Source organism: Enhydra lutris, unplaced genomic scaffold (genome assembly GCF_002288905.1).
Source record: "Enhydra lutris kenyoni isolate GAN:26980312 unplaced genomic scaffold, ASM228890v2 scaffoldscaffold77, whole genome shotgun sequence".
In the NCBI taxonomy this organism is placed as follows: Eukaryota; Metazoa; Chordata; class Mammalia; order Carnivora; family Mustelidae; genus Enhydra; species Enhydra lutris.
Genome location: NW_019154161.1, coordinates 3,449,672 through 3,469,594, shown reverse-complemented (window position 1 = coordinate 3,469,594; position 19,923 = coordinate 3,449,672). Strand labels below are relative to the sequence as shown.

Here is a 19,923-nt window from a genome sequence, read left to right as displayed (position 1 = left end):
CTCTCCCTCTCTCCTCTCCCTTCTCAGAGCTATGAGTCTGCTATTAATACCCCCGCCAAGGACCTTGAGGGCATCCAGGCCCCGAGCACCCCTCACCCCAAGCTACCACCCCTTCCTCAAGGTTCTGGAATACCCTTCCAGCCTGTTCTGAGCACCAGGATTAGGGTGGGGAGAGAACGGTGTTGGAAGCTGGGGGGGGGGGGGGAGAACGGAACGGAATGCCGTCTGCAGCACGCTGCGAAGGGGGGGCGGGCTGTTGATCAAAGTGGCCTCTTGCCTCTTCTGTGATGGATTGAGGGGGGAGTGATGGAGACAGGGACACCCCAGGAATCTCTGGCACCCTCCTCCTTCTTAGCTGGGGGACAGCCTGTGCTGTGTACAGGACCTGAGTGGGATGACAGGAGGCTGGAGCTGGTGGGGAATGGGGGAGGCCTCCCAGGATGTTGGGACTGACGGGGTTTGAGGCAAAAAGGGGGTTCTTAAGAGAGGAGAGGGTTATGGACCTGAATTCCTGGTTTCTGGGCATAGAGGAGTCTGTGCACCCAGTTTAGGGGCTGGAGGGGTTCAAGAATTCTGGGTCCTGGGAAAAGACAGAACTGAGCACCTGGACTCCCGGGTCCTGGGGGAGAAGGGTGCTGAGACTCATCTTGAGTCTTTATGGGAGAAGTTAAGAGAGAGCTTCTGTGTCTGAGGGGAGAGGGGGCTGGGGGCCCAGTCTCCTGAGTCTCCGACAGGCAGGGGATGAGAGGGTTCGGCTCTTGGGCCCCATGGGAATGGACCTGGGGACTGAGACAAGGTGGAGTTTGAGGGCCTGGGCAATGTGATCCCTGAGGGCATAGGTTCTGGGAACTGGGCCTCCAGAGTCCCCCAGTGGCTAGAGATGCCACTACTCAGACCCTAGAGGGGTGGGAGACTGCCCTCGCCACGAGAGTACTCAGCACCCAGCTTCCTAAGAAGGGTGGGGCTGGAGTTGCCCTCCTGGGCCTCAGCGGGGAACAGGACCCTGGGGTCCCCAAGGACAGAGGCCAAGCAGGGGTGGGTCTGAGAGAGGCAGAGGAGGGTCTGAGGGATGAGAAGCCACGGGGAAGGGAGGAGAGAATGAGTGTTAACCCCGCGGGGGCCAGGCCACAGCTGTGGGTTATTTTGGGGTGGGGGGGTCTATTCTGAGCACTGATTGAGCCAGCTGCTTGGGGAAGGGCAGAGGAGAGGAGGGGCCAGGGGAGCCAGGATTTGGGAGGGACGGGCACACTAGGAGTCCCCACCCCCATCCCTGGGAGACCGTGGCCCAGGATCCCTAAGAAGGCAGGTGTTGGGGGGGGGCAGTGAGCCCTGTAAGCAGGGGAAGGGGTGTGGGCCTTTCCCCCACCCTATCTGTGGGGTAGAGGAGGCCTGCGCTACCATGGCAACTGGACAGGAGCCTGATTGACAGCCAAGAGAGAACTCTTCCCCCTCTGGACACTCACCCCCTCAGGAAGCCCCTAGTGCAGGCTCTAATCTCTCTCTCTCTGGGAACCAGGAGTCCAGGCCCCCAGTGCCCTCCTCCTTCAGACCCAGGAGCCAGGAGTCTGGGCTCCCAGCCCGACCACCCCAGGCAGCTAGTATTCAACAGGGGACACAGGAAGAGATGCTGTATTTCCTCTAATTTACTAAATTGCTCTGGGCTGGGAGCCAGGGACCCCTGCCCCCCCGCCAGCTCTCCACAGCTGTGCCCCCCAAACCTGCAACCCAGTCTGGGCCGTGACTCTCTTTCTAGCTCTCATTGAGACTTGGGGGGGGATAGGGACAGTGTAGGGGGACAAAAACAGGTTGGGGGTTGTGGTCGAGGTGGGGGGTAAGGTCCTGGGGGTGTTTTCTCTCCTTGGGATGCCCCGCTCATTTCTTTTTCTCTTCTTTCTCTCCCCCCACACACCTGACCCCTTTTCCCTTTCTCATTTTTTTCCCCTCACTTTTCTTCCTTTTATTTTTGATCCCTCCTGCCACCCGCCTTCCCGGCCTTCCTTTCATGTCTGTGCTGGGCACCTCCCTGGTGGGGGTCTTGATCTTTGCCTTGGTTCGCTATTTCTGTCTTCCTATGTTTTCTGTCCGCTCTGCCTGCCTCCTCCCTCAATCTGTTCTGCCTGTTTCTCCATCTCTTGTGTGTCCGTGTCTCTTGGTGGCCGTGGGGTCCATCTCCGTCTTTCTGGGCTTCTTTCCATCTTCCTGTCTCTGTCCAACTTTCTCACCTCTCTTATCTCTCCCACCTTCCTTGCCTATCTCTGCATCTCTCCCTGCCTCCCTATCATTCCCTCCCTATTTCTGTCACTCTGTCTTATCTCTCTCTGCCTCCTTCCTCTCCCTGTCTCTGTCACTCTGACCCTTTCTTTCCTGGTCTGTTTCTCCTTCCATCTCTCTCCTTATTCCTGTCCACGTCTCTCTCTGACCATCTCTCTTTGTGTTCATCTCTCTTCGCATCTCCCTCGGTCTCTCTCTGCTCCTATTCTGATCCCATCTCTGTGGGTCTGTTACCCATCTGTCTGTCTCATTATCCTCCCCATTCCTGCCTTGTCTATCTCTTTTCCCTATATCTGTATCTTCTTTGTCCCCATTACCCACCTCCACTTTCCCTGTCTCGTATCTCTGGCTCTCCCTTTGCCTGTGTGTGTGTGTGTGTGTGTGTGTGTGTGTGTTTCTGTCGCTCCCTGTCTCTATTATCCCCACCTTTCCCTCTCCTCCCTATCTCTGCGTCTCTCCCTCTCTGTCTCTTCTCCGTGTCTCTGTCTTGTCTCCTCTCTCTGTCTCCCCGTCTCTGTGTCTTCCTCTCATCTGTGTCCCTCTCCGCTCCCGGGGTCTCTCCGGCTCGGCGCGCCCGCTCTCCCGTGTCAGAGGCCGCCCGGAGGGGCCCGCAGGCGATGCGCGGCGCCGGTGGCCCCCGCGGCCCTCGGGGCCCCGCTAAGATGCTGCTGCTGCTGGCGCTGGCGTGCGCCAGCCCGTTCCCGGAGGAGGCGCCGGGACCGGGCGGGGCCGGCGGGCCCGGCGGGGGCCCCGGCGGGGCGCGGCCGCTCAACGTGGCGCTCGTGTTCTCGGGGCCCGCGTACGCGACCGAGGCGGCGCGCCTGGGCCCGGCAGTGGCGGCGGCCGTGCGCAGCCCTGGCCTGGACGTGCGACCGGTGGCGCTTGTGCTCAACGGTTCGGACCCGCGCAGCCTCGTGCTGCAGCTCTGCGACCTGCTGTCGGGGCTGCGCGTGCACGGCGTCGTGTTCGAGGACGACTCGCGCGCGCCCGCCGTCGCGCCCATCCTCGACTTCCTGTCGGCGCAGACCTCGCTGCCCATCGTGGCCGTGCACGGCGGCGCCGCGCTCGTGCTCACGCCCAAGGTGCGCGCGACCTGCGGGGGGGGCCGGGGCCAGCCGCGGGTGGGGGAGGCGGGGCCGAGACGGAGGGGCCGCTTCTGCGACGGAGTGGGGTGGGAGGGTAGAGTCCGGTGTAGGGGAGGGGCGGGGCTGACTGGGGGCGTGGCCTATAGGGTGAGTGGCTCCCGCAGGGGGACTGACCCAGGAGCAGGGTGAGAGGCCTGTCCTGGGAGAGTGTACGGAGAACTGAGGGTCTCCGGGAGGACGGAGTCAGGGGAGGGAATGGAATCTGGGGAAGAGGCGGGGTTAGGGCAGCGAGGGGCGGGGACTGGGAACAAAAAGGGTGTGCCAGAGGGGGCCAGCTCTGAGGGAGGAGTAGGATCTGGGGATCAGCAAGGAAGGGGTCAGTTGGAAAGGAACGGGGTTCAGGAAGGGGTGGTGTCTAGTGAGGAGGCAGGAGCCAGGAAGGCAGGGAGAGGGCCAGGAAAAGGGTACGCGGAGGTCAGGGTACTGAAGGACTTGGTCAACTGATTCGGCCAGCTGAGCAAGCAAGGGCTCTCGAAGTCTAGGTGGGAGGACGGAGCCATCCTGTGAAAGGAGGAGCGGGAGGAGAGGGGTCGCAGATGAGCTGGGAAGGGCAGAACCATGCAGGAAGGGGGGGCAACGGCAGTCCGGCAAAGGGAGAGCTAGCTGGTGAGGCGGCACAGAGGGAGGTCAGGAAGATGGCAGGGCCTACGCTCAGGACGAAAGGGGCGAGATCTAGAGTGGGAAACAGTCCCGGGAGTGGGGTTTGGGCAGAAGCACAACCCCAGTCGTAAGGTGTGGAAAGCGAGAATCCAGAAGCTGGGCCTGGGAGGCTGAAGGCCCACCAGAAAGGCAACCCCAGCCAATTAGAAGGCCAACCCAGGAGCCCGCAGGAGAGAGGGGTAGCGGGTTGTGGCCTGGAAAGAGGCCTGCCACCCAAGGGCACGGCTGGGGGGGGGGGGCAGCTGGAGCAGACTTATGGTAGGAAAGGAAAGACCTGGACCGAGCCCGGTTGCACGCACTGAGAAGGAGAAGGGATAGGCTAGGACGAGCTGTAGGAAAAGGGGCGGGGCCTGTTTGGGGGTGGAGCCAGTGTAAGCGGTACTAGGGTGAATGGGGCCATCTAAGTGGATGGAGCCTAAGTCCCCACCAGTTCCCCACGTGGAGGGCCAGTAGCTTCGCGACTAGGTCCCACTTACATCCTGGGGCTTGCAGTTCTCTCCTCTCCAGGGCATTCTGGGAAGGGCCTCTGCACCTGGGTACTGTGGCCCGCTCGGGTACGCGCGTTGTCTTTTGGGAAATACAGTCCCTTCAGTATCTCGGGATGGAAGAAAGAGGGGTCCTCATAGGGCCGTCGTGCTTCCATTGAATGCTGGAAACGTGGCATATCTCCGCTTGCCAAGGATGAGGTCCTGTCAGGATTCTCATTGCAGGCTGGGCGGCCTCATCCGCTCAGGACAACTGTCTCCTGTACGTAAAACCACAGGCACATGCCTAGGAAGAAAGTTCACTACTTCTCACTGAGGGCTGACTGTGTGGGGGGGGTGTTTTAGTCCCACGAAAATATAGTTGTGAAAGGGGGGGGGGGGGGGTGGAGAAAAGACAGGATCCCTGCTCTCTTTGGAGCTTGCATTCTAATGGGGAGACAGAAAGCAAATAACAGATTGTGAAATCCGTCCTGGCAGAACGGTAGGATGGCAGTCAGGGGAGGCCTCCCTGAGGAGGTGGCAAATGATCTCGACCTGAGGAATGAGAAGTGGCAGGTCCGGCATGAAGGAGCTGAGGGAGAGTGTCCCAGCGAGAGGCAACAGCTAAGGGCCAAGCCCTTGAAGCTGGAAGGAACTTGATGTGTTTGAGGAAGAACAGAGAGGTGGGGGTGGCGGGAGATGAGGTCAGAGAGGCAGCAAGGGCCAGTCCATGCAGGGCCTGTGGGCCAAAGTGAGGGCTTTGACTTTGACTCTAAGGTAGGAGTATTGGAAGGTTTTCAACGAAGAAGAGATGGGATCCAACTAATATTTTGGAAAAGATGACTCTGGCTGCTGATGGAGAATGGACTGGAAGATGCAAAAAAGTTAGCAGCAGTCATGAAGCTGTTACAGTTCTCTAAGCAAGATAGCGGTCAACGAGGGTTGTGATGGAGCAGTAGTGAAGAATGGGGTTGTGTTTTTTTTTTGCTTTTGTTTTTTTAAGATTTTATTTATTTGTCAGAGAAAGAGAGAGCACACAAGCAGGGGGAGCAGCAGGCAGAGGGAGACACAGGCTTCCAGATAAGCAAGAAGCCTGGTGTGGGGCCCCCATCCCAGGATCCCGGGATCATGACCCAAGCCAAAGGCAATCGCTTAATCAACTGAGCCACCTAGGCATCCTGTGAATGGGGTTGTTTTGAACAGAGAACTGGGAAGACTGGAAGATCGCCTGGTTTAGGTGTGAGGGAAAGGATGGTTTAGCTTTGGGAGCTGAGCAGCTGAGTGAATAAGGAAGAGAAGACCCAGAACAGGTTTGAGCCTGGGGAGTGGGGGTCGGTGAGATCAAGAATTCCATTTTGACATGCTGATTTTGAGATGCTGCTTGGAAATCCAAGAGGAGATGTTGAGTAGAAAGGGGGATAGGTCTGTCTGGAGTTCCCGAGAGAGAGGTACAATGAAAGGAGAGGAGCCATCAACATATTCAGGGCAGCATAATAAGAACTTTCTGCAATGAGGAAGATGGTCTGTATCTGCTCTGTCCAGTATGATGGCCACTGGCCACGTGTGGCTCTTAAGCACTTGACATGTGGTCATTGCAGCCAGGGAACTAAATGTTATTTAATTTTAATTAACTTAAATGGGTGGCTACTGGTTACCATAGTGGATAGCACAGAAGACCGTATTTTTTTTTTCAAGATTTTGTCTATTTATTTGACAGATCACAAGTAGGCAAAGAGGCAGGTAGAGAGAGAGGGGAACAGGCTCTCTGCTGAGCAGAGAGCCCAATTCGGGGGCTCAATCCCAGGACACTGAGATCATGACCTGAGCCGAAGGCAGAGGCTTTAACCCACTGAGCCACCCAGGTGCCCCAGAAGACCATATTTAAACACAGGGGTCTAGATGAGATCACCAAGGAGGGAGGACAGATAAGAAAAGAGAACACTAGAGCACTTCTGTGTTTAAAATTCTGACTGAGGAAGAGTCCAACAAAGAAAACAGAAGAAGTGAGGGAGGCAGGAGGAAAACCAGAGAACTGCAAGTTCACTCAGCAAAGCCGCAACCTGCTGGGAGAGACAGTACCTTCCGTACCCTCTTTGCACGCTGGGAAATGTAGTCCTTCTCAGTAGATGCTGGGGACTGTAGTTCCCTCCCTGGATGCTCTGTGTGTTCTAGGGTAATGTTCGCTGCTGTGACAGATAAACCCCCACGTCTCGATGGTTCAACCCAATGGAAGGTTGTTTCTCACTCATCTAAAATCCAAACAGGTGTTCCTGATTAGAGGTGGCTCTCTGCCAAAGGATGACTGAGGGGCTCAGGCTCCTCCCTCTCATGGCTTTGTAATCCGCATAGGACTTCAGAGTTCTCTCCTGGAGCCTCTGCATGTGTTCTCAGGGAAGAGAGTAAGGTGCACGGGGGAGAGCTTTTCTGGATGAATCTAGAACTCAGTCCCATGGCTAAACCTAACCCAGGCCTAGCTCTGTGCACCAGCAAGGAAAAGGGGAGGGGTTTGGTGAAGATGCTATGCAGTTGCCTTATTGAGATCTGTGACATACCCGTGGCCACTGGGAGCTAGGATGCCCTCATCAGTTGCTGGGAGATGAGGTCCATTTGAGCACTGGGAACTGAAGGCACGCTCCTGGTTGCTGGGAGCTGGGGTCCCCTTGTGGGGAAGTTTGACATCCTCCTCCTCCTCCCCGCAGGAGAAGGGCTCCACCTTCCTGCAGCTGGGCTCGTCCACAGAGCAGCAGCTCCAGGTCATCTTTGAGGTGCTGGAGGAGTACGACTGGACATCCTTTGTGGCGGTGACCACACGTGCCCCCGGCCACCGGGCCTTCCTGTCCTACATCGAGGTGCTGACTGATGGCAGTATGGTGGGCTGGGAGCACCGCGGGGCACTGACACTGGACCCGGGAGCAGGCGAGGCCGTGCTGGGCGCCCAGCTCCGCAGCGTCAGCGCGCAGATCCGCCTCCTCTTCTGTGCCCGGGAGGAAGCCGAACCTGTGTTCCGGGCAGCGGAGGAGGCTGGCCTCACGGGGCCTGGCTACGTCTGGTTCATGGTGGGGCCCCAGCTGGCCGGAGGCGGAGGCTCAGGCGCCCCTGGAGAGCCCCCTCTTTTGCCAGGAGGAGCCCCACTGCCTGCCGGGCTGTTCGCCGTGCGCTCGGCTGGCTGGCGGGATGACCTGGCCCGGCGTGTGGCCGCTGGTGTGGCCATCGTGGCCAGAGGTGCCCAGGCTCTGCTACGTGACTATGGCTTCCTGCCCGAGCTCGGCCATGACTGCCGTGCCCAGAACCGCACCCACCGAGGGGAGAGTCTGCATAGGTGAGTGGGGTTGGTGTGGGAGGGCTGTGGGAAGGTTCCAGAGCCTGACTATTCACTGGCTGAGCAGCCTCAAATGGGTCACATTTCCTCTCAGAGCCTCAGTTTACTTTTCTGTAAAACTGATACAGTTCGCTCTCCTGCTTGGGGTTAAATCAGGTAATTTGGAAAAAGCACCCAAGACACAGTGAGTGTATTGTGGTATTTCCTGATTTGAAGATGAAATTTTTTTCCCAGTTTCATGTCTTTGAAATCAAGATATACTTTGCAGTTGATGGCTTATAGCACCTTTTTCTTCGCTAGAAGATTTTTTCTTCCCTAGAAGATGCACCCTATAGTTGATGACATCTCGGGTATGATGATATTCCCTAGAGTATAAGCTGAATTTCAGCAACAAAATGACCCAACAATCTAGAGGCCCAAAAGAGATAGAAGTTGTTCTTCCTCACTTAACAAACCGGAAATGAGGGGCTCCTGGCTGACTCAGTTGGTGGAGCGTGCAACTCTACAACTCGGGGTTGTGAGTTCGTGTCCCATGGGGACACGGGGTGTAGAGATCACTTTAAAAATATATATATTTTATTTATTAGAGAGGGAGAGAGAGTACAAGCAGGGGGAGCGACAGAGGGAGAGGGAGAAGCAGACTCCCCGCTGAGCAGGACCCTGGGATCATGACCAGAACCCAAGGCAGAACGCTTAACCAACTGAGCCACCCAGGGCACCCCTAAATCGCTTAAACATAAAATCTTAAAAAAAAAAAAAAATTCCAGAAATGAGTGTTCCAGGTTATCAGGTGGCTCTGTTGCTCCACGTAATGGGTCAGGAATCCAGGACCCTCCCACCTTGTTGCTCCGCCACCTTCTTGGTTCATTCGAAGCGGGGTCAGCCGCATGTGTGAATTCTAGCTCGTGAGAAAGGAGAAAAGAGAAAAAGTGGGGAGCAAGCAATTTCCTTCCTGGCAAGTGAGAGAGTAGGGATGTCCTGGAGCAGCCGGGGCTGCCTTATTGGTTGTTTACAGGCACGTCACATGCAAATTATTTAGACGTCGATTCTGATTGGCTAGCGACTGCGGCGCAGACGGAGGAGGTGCAATTGTCCTAAGGTCTTACTTGCACGGGGTCTGGACTAGAGGACCGGGAGGTGTGGACTCTAGCTGGACAGGTGTGTGCCCGGCTTACACACTGTTGTTTTATTATTTTTTTAAGATTTTATTTATTTATTTGACAGAGATCACAAGTAGGCAGGGAAGCAGGCAGAGAGGAGGAGGAAGCAGGCTCCCCCCTGAGCAGAGAGCCCTATGGGGGGCTGGATCCCAGGATCCTGGGATCATGACCTGAGCCGAAAGCAGAGGCTTTAACCCACTGAACCACCCAGGCGCCCCAACACACTGTTGTTTTAGAAGAGAACAGGGTTTGGTGCATCTTGGAAGGAGGTGGTGATGGGTGGAGAAGAAAACCGAAGGGATGAGAATTGAGAATTGGTGACTTGGGGGACAGGATCCAGGGACAAGAGGGTGAGAAAAGCATCCCTCGTTCATAAATACTTACTGAGCACCCGCTAGGAACTAGGGCTCATGCTGGGCTCTGGGAACACAGAGATGAATAAGACCATGGACTTCTCTTCAAAGAACACAGGGTCCTGTAGGGGTGGCAGACAGGGACGGGATAATGACAACACAGTGTGATGCTTGCTATCACGGAGGTGGCCCGGGCATTGTGGGAGAACCAGCGGGAATACTGTCGGCGCCAGGACATTTCTGGTTGCCGGAGACAGAGTCTCATTCAAGTTTCCTAAGGGAGAAGGGGGTTTATTGGGAAGATAAACATGCACAGAAACCCAGACACCAGGAATTGAGGCCAAGCCTGGGGACCAGCTACCCTTTCATCTCTTTCTGATTGTCTCCCTCATACTCTCTCCACCTCCACCCCTCTCTGTCTGACCTGCCACTCCCAGAGGCTGTCCAGTTCTTCTCTTACCACTCACTGTTTACCCAGAATTTCTGCTCTCTCTGCTGATACTCATAATTTCAACCTATCCTGTCCACCACCCATTTCCCCCAGCACCCCAAATCTCACAGCCAATGTCTTCCCAAAAGACAGATTTCATTGGCCCCAATCAGCCTTCCAAACTAGGCTACTCTGTCACGGGTCAGCGTATGGGGTCAGGGAGGTCCCCAAGAGGAGGAGACATCTAAGCAGACACCTGACGGATGAATGGCTCATTCATTCATTTATTGAATGAGTCCTTATCAGAGTCTGCTACGTGCCAAGCACTGCTTTGGGCACAAGGGTACATGGTGTTGAACAAAGTCCCTGTTCTGAGCCAACAATCTCATAGGGGAGACAAACAGTGAACAAACAGGATAAAGAAGAAATACCAGCAAGTGATGAAACAGGTAGAATATGGTAAGAAATGCCCAGGGTGCAGGGTGCCTGGGTGACTCAGTGGGTTAAAGCCTCTGCCTTCGGCTAGGGTCATGATCCCAGGGTCCTGGGATCGAGCCCTGCATCGGCTGTCTGCTTAGCAGGGAGCCTGCTTCCTCCTCAATCTCTCTCTGCCTACTTGTGATCTCTGTCTGTCAAATAAATAAATAAAATCTTTAAAAAAAAAAGAAAGAAAGAAAGCAATGCCCAGGGTGCTAGGTTAGGTGAGGCTGTCTGGAAAGGTCTTTCTAAGTAGATGAAATTTGGATGTAAGAAAAAAGAAATGGGCAACGAAAAAGAGCCAACCGTTGGAAGATCTGAATGAAGAGAAGGGAGGAGGGACAGCAGGTGCAGGGGTGCTCTCTCGGGCTGGAACTGCCCATTTGGGAGCCTGAAACAAAGCCATTGTGGCTGAAGCTTACTGAGTAAGGCGGGGATAGGGTGTGGAGAAACATGTAGTGAGGCCCATGTAGACCCAAGCTCATATAGGGCATTTTGGCCACAGTAAGGGGTTTGGATTTGTTTCTAAGAGCGGTTAAAATTTCAGGCAGGGGGAACAGCATCGCACAAAGGCCCAGCGGGGAGAAAAATTCAGGCATGTTGGACCACAACAGCTCAGGGTGGATAAAGGGAAGAGAATTGGGGTTGAGGGTGATGAGGCTGGGGGTGGGTGCAGACAGGGCCAGGCCACAAGGGCCTCAAATGCCAGGTTGAGAGGCTGGACTTTGTTCAGGAGCACTGAGGAGCCATGGGTGGGTTATGAGCAGGAAAGGAGCAGAGTCTGTTTCACATACAGAAAGACCACTCGGGGGTGGGGTGTGGAATAGATTAGAGGAGAGAGAATGGAGGTTGGGGGCTTGGCAGGAGGCTGGGGCAAGGGTCCAAGGGGTCTGTGGTAATGGAAAGGCAGGGATGACATGGAGAGATCCTGGGGGCAGGAAGGTGGCACTTGGGGATTGAGTGCAGAGGCGAGCGAGGAGGTGAGGATGGCAGTTGAAGGTCCCGTGCAGTGACTGGGGTGTAGGGACGGGCATTCACGGTACAGGTGCCACGCATTGTGAAGATCATCTGCAAGTCCAGAGGCCTCCTGGGGCTTCTCCCAGAGGAAGGGACACTTGAGCTGAATCTTGGAAGGCATCAGAATCAATCAGGGTGAGAAGGGACAAAAAAGCATTTTTCAGGCAGACAGCATAGCCCCTACAATGCTCAAGAGATAGGAAACCACTCGATATGTTTTGGGGGCAACTTTGCATTCAGAAAGGGCTTGGGGTGGAAGGAGTTTGAGGGGAAGCAGGGATCAGAGATGGGCCGGCACAGCCAGATGGGGCCAGAACACACAGGGTCTCTTAAGAGGACCTCAAACTCAGGCCAAGGGTCTGCGACCCTGTTCAGGGGGTGCTGGGTATCAGGCAGAGACTCCTAAACAAAGAAGGGGAATGTTTGGGTGTTCAGGGTCTTGGGGGAGAAATTCCAGCTAAGGGGCAGGGCTGGTCCAGAGAAAGGGGATTTTTCTCTGCCTTCAGCCACTTAGGTCCAGCCCAGGTACCCACATGTCACTTCCCTTCCTCCTGGGCAGGTATTTCATGAATATTACCTGGGATAACCGGGATTATTCCTTCAATGAGGATGGCTTCTTGGTGAACCCCTCTCTGGTGGTCATCTCCCTCACCAGAGATAGGACTTGGGAGGTGGTGAGTCCCCGCCCCAACCCCAGGCACGGGGAGAGGGCCTGGAGTCCCAGGCAATGATGGGGAGGGTGTGGGAACACAAACCCCTTGGTCCGGACCAAGATGAGGACTCTGGCCTCTGAGGGAGGAAGGAGGCCGGACTTCTAGGTCCTGGCAGAAGTAAGTGGGAGCCCGGACCTGTGGGTTCGAAGGGGAAGAGGGAAATGGGGCCCAGACTCCCAGATCTAAGGGAGACGGAGCTGGGGCCCGGGGTTCCGAGGAAGGAGGGCCCCGATGGCCAGGACATCCTGCAAAGTCCACGCCCTGGAGCCTGAATCCCCTTCTCTTGGCCAAGGTGGGCAGTTGGGAGCAGCAGACTCTCCGCCTCAAGTACCCGCTGTGGTCCCGCTATGGCCGCTTCCTGCAGCCGGTGGATGACACGCAGCACCTCACCGTGGCCACGCTGGAGGAGAGGCCCTTTGTCATTGTGGAGCCCGCCGACCCCATCAGTGGCACTTGCATTCGGGACTCTGTGCCTTGCAGGAGCCAGCTCAACCGCACCCACAGGTGACAGCCCGGGCTCCAGGGCTTGCAGCCCTGCAGTCCTGGCCCCCGCCCCCTCCTCCCTTGGAATCCAGAACCCACAGAGCCCTCTAGCTTGGTTACCCTGGGCAAGTCACGGAACTCCTTTGAGCCTCAGTTTCCCCAGAAAGCGCTAACCATAGTTTTAGCTGCTGTGTGTCTCTCCCGCCATACCCTCATCTCATCGGAGAGTCTGAAGTGGGGTGGGGGGAATCCCCAGCATCCCCAAGCCTGCTCACTCCCCGCAGCCCTCCTCCGGACGCTCCCCGCCCGGAAAAGCGGTGCTGCAAGGGCTTCTGCATCGACATTCTGAAGCGGCTGGCGCAGACCATCGGCTTCAGCTACGATCTCTACCTGGTCACCAACGGCAAGCACGGAAAGAAGATCGACGGCGTCTGGAACGGCATGATCGGCGAGGTGGGGCGCCTGATGGGAGTGCGGGTGGGAAGGAAGCCGGCTTGGGGGGGCCACCGCGCTGGAGCTCTGTGGCTGGAGGGGCGTGGCCAGAAGGAGCGAAGCCCGGGCCTTGAGGGGCGGGGCCTCGACTGGGGGCGGGGCCACAAGGCAAGAAACTGGGGGCGGGGAGCGGGGGGGGGCGGGGGGGGGGGGGGGGCGGGTGGGCGGGGCTAGGAGGTTGGCCCTCCCAAACGAAGGGGGCGGGGCCGGAAGGACTGAGCCCAAATCCAGAGAGCATGTTCTGGGATCCGGACTGGGCTTGGGGCTACCTCTTCCCACCCCTGCTCTCCGCCTCTCACCTCCTCCTCTCCTGCCCCACTCTGCGACCCCTTCGGCCACCCCGCCACCCTCCTAGCCCTCTCTGTCACCCTGTCACTGGTCATCTGGGGCTGGTCTTGCCCACCATCCGCCTCTGTGCGTTTGACCCAGCCAGGTTCCTTCACCCCCTCCTCGCCCTCACCCCAGGTCTTCTACCAGCGTGCGGACATGGCCATTGGCTCCCTCACCATCAACGAGGAGCGGTCCGAGATCGTGGATTTTTCTGTGCCCTTCGTGGAGACGGGCATCAGCGTCATGGTGGCCCGCAGCAACGGCACTGTGTCCCCCTCCGCCTTCCTCGGTGAGCCCCGGGCCCTGGGACGGCAACACCGGGACACCTGTGTGCTCAGTTCCCATCCTGGTATTGCCTGTCCCCGTGCCGTGACTGGTGAGGTGGTGTCGCTTCTGACCTTGGGTTTCCCAATCTGTAAAATGGGAGAAGCCATTTTACCACGAGGCCAAGGGAACTGGAGCTTCGGGAACCTTCTCTCGAACATTCTCTTCAAGGCCCTGTACCTTGTGTTCTTGTATTCATAATTTCGTTTTTTCTTCTTCTTCTTTTTTTTTTTTTCCCTTAAAGACAGCCCTCCACATTGTATAAGCCTCAGGCCCCCACAACCCCTAAGTCTTCCCCTGTATATGAGATGAGGAAAAGGGATTAGCATGAGAGTGGCACATGGTAAATGCTCCAGTCACTTCTCAGCGTTTACTGAGCATCTCTCATGGGCCAGGCTCCAGGCTGCAACCACACGCCCCTCTCCTCTAAGAGCTCTTGGCCTCATGGGGAAGAAAATAATCTCTTAAGGCGATACATGGACAAGATCACTTCAGGTGGTGATGAATAGTATGAGAAATTAAGCCAGGGTGAGGAGGTGGAGAGGAATGGGGCTATGCTGCCAGGAGAGGGCAGGAAGGCCCCTTTGGAGATGGGACCTGAGAAACGGTTCCAGGCAGAGGAAACAGCAGGGGCAAAGAACCCAAAGCGGGACTGTGTGTGGAGTATTTGGGAAATAGCAGGAAGTCTGTGTGACCAGAGGGGGCAGTGAGTGATCGTGAGGGGGTGGGAGGCAAGGGCTGAGAGGGAATTGGGGGACGTGGGGGGAAAGTGCAGGGCCTTGGCTCTGGTAGGAAAGTTGGGTTTTACTCTTAGGGCAATGGCCAAGATTTTAACTGTAGATGGTGGGGGAGGGGGTATATGGTGAGATCTAGGCTTTTAAAATATCCCACTGCAGGCAGCGGGGCCAGGAGGCCCATGAGAAGGCAGAGGTCTGTGCAGAGAGGAGGTGGGTGTGGGATAGGAAGATGATAGTGAGGGTGGGGGCGAGTAACCAGGCTTGGAGTGTGGGTAGGAAGCTGGCCCCTGATGGGCTGGTGGCTATGAGGTGGATGGGGCAGGGATCTCGCTGAACTTGGAGACAAGAGAAGGAAAAGTGCACATCAGGCCAAGGGCAGCTGTTCACGTCAGTTCCCTCTTGCTCTCTGAAGTCTGGGCAAAGCTCCTGGGAGTGACAACACTGAGAGAAAGGACATCTCTTGCTTTACGTTTGGTTTCTGTCTGTTTCACCAAGAGCATCTCTGTGGCCGTCTCTTGGCCAAGGTCTCTGCAGGGCACCCTGAGATGCACCACATGGGGCCCCTGCCTTCACCAGGGAAGTGACAACGTCATTTTATGCCCCACCACGTTGCCCAGTAGAGGCAACAGGAGTGTCCCGAGATGCCTCAGTGACAGTCCAGGGTGGTGACCCTGTTGTGATGGGGGCAGTCCTGGCCACTTGCGCTTGGCCCAGGGAGGGCAGATCACCTGGTATGAATCTCAAGGAAGCGGTGATTTGGGTTCATTGCCAGTGTGAGGAGGAGACACATGGGTGCAAGTGTGTCTGGTTGATGGGTCAGCGTGGCAGGGGTGGCAGGGACGGTAGAGACAAGGCAGAGAGAGTGAGGCTCGTTCTGGAACCTTGAGTTCTGGCCAGTTAAAGCACTGGGCTCTTGAGAGAGCGATCAGGCCAGAGAGGAGGCTGGAAGCAAGGCTGAGGGGCAGTGACTTTCATGGAGGCGCTGAGGTGCCACAGGAGGCTGTGAGCAGGGGAGAGGCCAGGTCACCTCTGGGTGCCGAAGGAGCCCCTAGGGCTGCGGGGTGGGGTGGAGATGGGCCAGGAGAGAAGATGAGGCCTGAGCCTGTTGCCTGAGAGAATGGGGAAGAAAGGCCAAGGTAGGGGGCAGGGGTGGGGGGTATAGGCTGTGGCTGCGGAGGGGTAAGGCCGGAGGAAGGGGGCGAGGCTGGCAAATGGGGGGGTCGGACTGTGATGGGATGGAAGGATGGGGAGCCTGGGCATGGATGCTGGCCTCAGTGTGGGACATGGTGAGTGGCCGGGGACGGGGGGAGACTCAGGTCTGGGGCTCAGGAAACATTTAGGATCTATCTGCTGACCAAAACTACAGAAATGATTGAGTTGGCTTTCTTGAGAGAGACTGTCTCCCAGGGGTCTGGATGGGCAATGAGGCCTGTCCCTGAGGTGGGGAGCCTGGGAAGGGGACAGAGTAGGACAAGATCCTGTCTGCGATGCACCTTGTTCATGTGTCTGTGGTCCCCCCAACCTCCAGTCCTTTGCTTGGCCAAGCCATGACCCCATACCTCCTTGCCCCCAGAGCCCTACAGCCCTGCCGTGTGGGTGATGATGTTCGTCATGTGCCTCACTGTGGTCGCCGTCACCGTTTTCATCTTCGAGTACCTCAGTCCCGTCGGCTACAACCGCAGCTTGGCCACGGGCAAGCGTGAGTCCCCTTCCTCCATCACCTCCAAGTGTCCGGACCACAGATAGAACTACATTTCCCAACAGCCCCTGGGGTAGAGCAGTGGCCTCTGGAGGCTCCAGAGGCCTTGGGAGCTGCTGGGAATCATAGTTCTTTCTGCTCCCTCATGGAGTAGAAGGGATTTCGGGTCCATGTCGCCCTCCTGGCCCCCTGCAGGGCCTGGCGGCTCAACCTTCACCATTGGGAAATCCATCTGGCTGCTCTGGGCCCTGGTGTTCAATAACTCGGTGCCCGTGGAGAACCCCCGGGGGACCACCAGCAAAATCATGGTGTTGGTGTGGGCCTTCTTCGCCGTCATCTTCCTCGCCAGCTACACAGCCAACCTGGCCGCCTTCATGATCCAGGAGGAGTATGTGGACACCGTGTCTGGGCTCAGTGATCGAAAGGTGTGTGTGTTTGGGGGAGAGAGGGAGCTGGCTAGGGTTGGAGGTCAGGCTGAAATTTGGCACATGGGAGGTCCGAAGAGGATTCCTGGGGGTCTTTTGCCAGGAAGAGTTCCAAAATGGTAGAAAAGAATATTCTGGAAGAGAATGGTTGTTTCACAATGGACTATTTAAATATTCCCAGGAGAAGAGAGTAACCCCAAATGTCCTGGGGGGCAGTAGTGCCAAATGGAATATTCTAGATGAGTGCTTCTCTCAGAGTGTGATGAAGAGCTAATCTTTAAACTTTCTCCGGTAGAGATCAATGCTTTTGTAAGATACAATAGAAATGAATTACAAAAAATGAAACATAAAATTGAAAACCAAGACATGCACAATTCAAACCCAAATTTTTATGTAGTTTCAACAGACATAAAATTATTCTGTCAAATTGCTCTGAATGCCCAGCGCCTGGCTGACTCAGTTGGTAGAACACGCGACTCTTGATCTCAGGGTCATAAGTTCGAGTCCCACATTAGGTGTAGAGTTTACTTTAAAAAGAAACAAATTTAAAAATCTTCTTGAAAAAATTGCTCTAAGTGCTTATTCTCTTGATTTCTATACTTACGTCATTGCAGATCCCGGTCTGCTCAGGTACTAGTGGTTTGCAGAGCACGGTTTGAGGTTGAAGTGGTTCACTGGATTATCATGACCTATTAGAAGGTTGAGAAATCAGTTCAGTGGATTGCAATAAGCCTTTTTTATAGGATTTTATTAATTTATTTGTCAGAGAGAGAACACAAGCAGGTCGAACGGCAGGCAGAGGGAGGAGCAGGCTCCCTGCTGAGCAGGGAGCCTGATACGGGGCTCGATCCCAGGACCTGACCTGAGCCGGAGGCAGACGCTTAACCGACTGAGCCACCTGTGCATCCCAACAAGCATTTTTTTTAAAATTACCGAATAAAAATATGTCTGTACTTTTGTTTTAGTCATATATACACTTGACACTGAGTCAGCACACACCTTATGGCTATGTCTGTTGTTCAAAGAGTAAACTTTTGGGGCGCCTGGGTGGCTCAGTCAGTTAAGCATCCAGCTTTTGATTTCAGCTCAGGTCATGATCTCAGAGTTGTAAGATTGACCCCTGCATTGGACTCATGCTGAGCATGGAGTCTGTTTAGGATTCTCTCTTTCCCTCTGCCCCTACCCACCCCACCCCGGGGCTCACACTTGCATGAGTTCTCTCTCTCTTTCTCTTAAAAAAAAAAAAAAGTGTGCTATTTCTGAATGGATTTGTAAATAACAATTGCCTCCAGTCCCCCACCAGGCCAACCCCCACCCCTGGGACCTCCCATGATCCAGCAAGCTAAGGGTCAATGCCTGGCACATCAGAGGCCTCTGTGGCCCTTCTCAAACTCTGTAGCCAGTGCCTTTCCAGACTGGACCACGATCAGGCCATGCCGGGTGTTAAATATTTCAGTATTCCTCCAGACTCTGTATGCATATATGTGTGTGTGCACGTGTGTGTGTGTGTGTACGTGTGGCTGTCTGCAGATGGATCTGCTGGGTGGGAGCAGAAGAGGGTCACGGTGAGCGCGTTGGAGAAACACTTCTGGGCTGGGGTGCCTGCCAGTTGGCAGGTGTCCCTCAGAACAGAGCATCTGGGTCAAGGCTATTCTTGACCCAGATGGCCCCAGGGGGGCGCCCTAATAACTTCCCATTCTGCCCCAGTTCCAGCGGCCCCAGGAGCAGTACCCGCCCCTGAAGTTTGGGACGGTGCCCAACGGGTCCACGGAGAAGAACATTCGCAGCAACTACCCCGACATGCACAGCTATATGGTGCGCTACAATCAGCCCCGCGTAGAGGAAGCGCTCATTCAGCTCAAGGCAGGGTCAGCGCAGACTCGGGCTGGGGGGTGGGGGGCCGCCAGGGGCCCCAAGGATGCGGGCAGAGAGCCAGGGGCCAGGCACCACTCATCAGCGTCAGGTCAGCCAGGGGTGGTTCGGCCTGGAGGGCATGCCTAGGTCATTGAGGGTGGCAGTGAACGGCCCCCCTTGCACAACCAGGGTCCTTGTGATGCCTTCATATGTCTTCAGAGACCCGGGACTTACAGATTCCAGAGCCGGATTGCCGGGGTTCAAATCCAGGCTCTGTCTCTTCATGGCTGTGTGATCTTGGGCAAGTTACTCAACCACTCTGAGCCTTCATTTCCTCCTCTGTAAAATGGGGATAAGAAAAGGACCCACCTCCTAAGGTTGTTGTAAGGATGATTATGGCTGTTATGATTGGGCTGTATAATATATTATTTGGTAGCGGAAGTGCCAGCTCGCTGTGGACACTTGCTGCTGAATTATTATTTTCATTATGATCATTAGATCTGAACCCACCGGAATGGATACTTGGATGAGGTTGTTCGTTTGGTTTTGTTTTCGAACTTCAGTTTCCTAAGTCATGGGGGTAGAATTAAGTTCAGACTCCAGAGTACCGACCAAGGTTACAACAAAGCTGATTACGGTGATTTTCTCCCTGCTCCTCTTTGATTTCCTCATTCAACACGCATCATTTATTTTCTTGGCCCCTCGTCTATGCCAGGCAGTCTCCCTCCATTCAAGGGAGCTTAGGGTCCAGGGGTGGGACATGAATAAGAAATGTACAAATGGAAGAATCAGGATTATCCAGAAAGTGATCGTGAGCTAGGGCGTGACTAAACTGGGATATATTCACCAAGGTGTTCAGGGCGGGCCTCTTGGAGGAGGTGACTGGAGCAGAGCCCTGAGGGAGGTGAGGGCTAGCCTCGTGGACTCTTGGAGGCAGAGCCTTGCAGGCAGAGGAAACAGGGTGTGCAGATGGTGCGAGGCAGGCGAGGGATTACTGGAGGAACAGCAAGAAGGTCAATGTGGCTGAGGGTCCGGGAGGGGACATTAGAGGGGAGATGAGAGTAGGGTACACGGGTGAGCCCTGAAGCTGAGATCAGGGTTGCGTTTTCTTTGAAGGGCAGCAAGAAGCCATGAGGCAGGGAGATTTTAAGTAGGGAAGGGTGTGATCTGATTTCCATTTGCAAATGCCACCCCCCCCCCCCCCCCGCCCCAGTGCAAGGTGGAGAATGGATGGACAGATATCAGTGTGGTCCTTTGGATCACCTTCCCCACGTAGCTCGCCCCTCAAGCAGCCCCTCCTTTTTACCCCTCTGTCTTGATTGGGATTGTTGAGCTGCAAGAAAAGAAACCCAGCCAACCGGGTGTAAGGAAGAGTGTTGGGTAAGCATCGCGATGCGGGGGGTAAGCATCACAATGCAGAACCAGTAGCAGGAAAGAAATCTGGGCTTTGTGGGAATACCAGCTCTGTGCTGGGCACAGTTCCTGCACTGGATACCAATAGTCAATAAAAGAGGTAGGTCACCCGGATCCTTAGGACTGCTTAAACAGAGAGAGGTTTCTTTTTCTCTCT

The 19,923-nt window shown here is 55.6% G+C and overlaps 1 protein-coding gene across 1 annotated transcript in view; it reads left to right on the top strand.

Moving 5' to 3' along the window:
- Window positions 1–19,923, top strand: part of LOC111160688 (glutamate ionotropic receptor NMDA type subunit 2D) — a 37,259-nt gene that overhangs the window by 413 nt on the left and 16,923 nt on the right. The window contains exons 2-10 of the mRNA XM_022523976.1: window positions 2,863–3,353; window positions 7,240–7,859; window positions 11,856–11,970; window positions 12,302–12,513; window positions 12,777–12,945; window positions 13,450–13,603; window positions 15,949–16,074; window positions 16,270–16,499; window positions 18,207–18,367. Coding sequence (XP_022379684.1) covers window positions 2,889–3,353; window positions 7,240–7,859; window positions 11,856–11,970; window positions 12,302–12,513; window positions 12,777–12,945; window positions 13,450–13,603; window positions 15,949–16,074; window positions 16,270–16,499; window positions 18,207–18,367 — 2,252 coding nt within the window. The 5' untranslated portion in view covers window positions 2,863–2,888. The remainder of the gene's footprint in view (window positions 1–2,862; window positions 3,354–7,239; window positions 7,860–11,855; window positions 11,971–12,301; window positions 12,514–12,776; window positions 12,946–13,449; window positions 13,604–15,948; window positions 16,075–16,269; window positions 16,500–18,206; window positions 18,368–19,923) is intronic.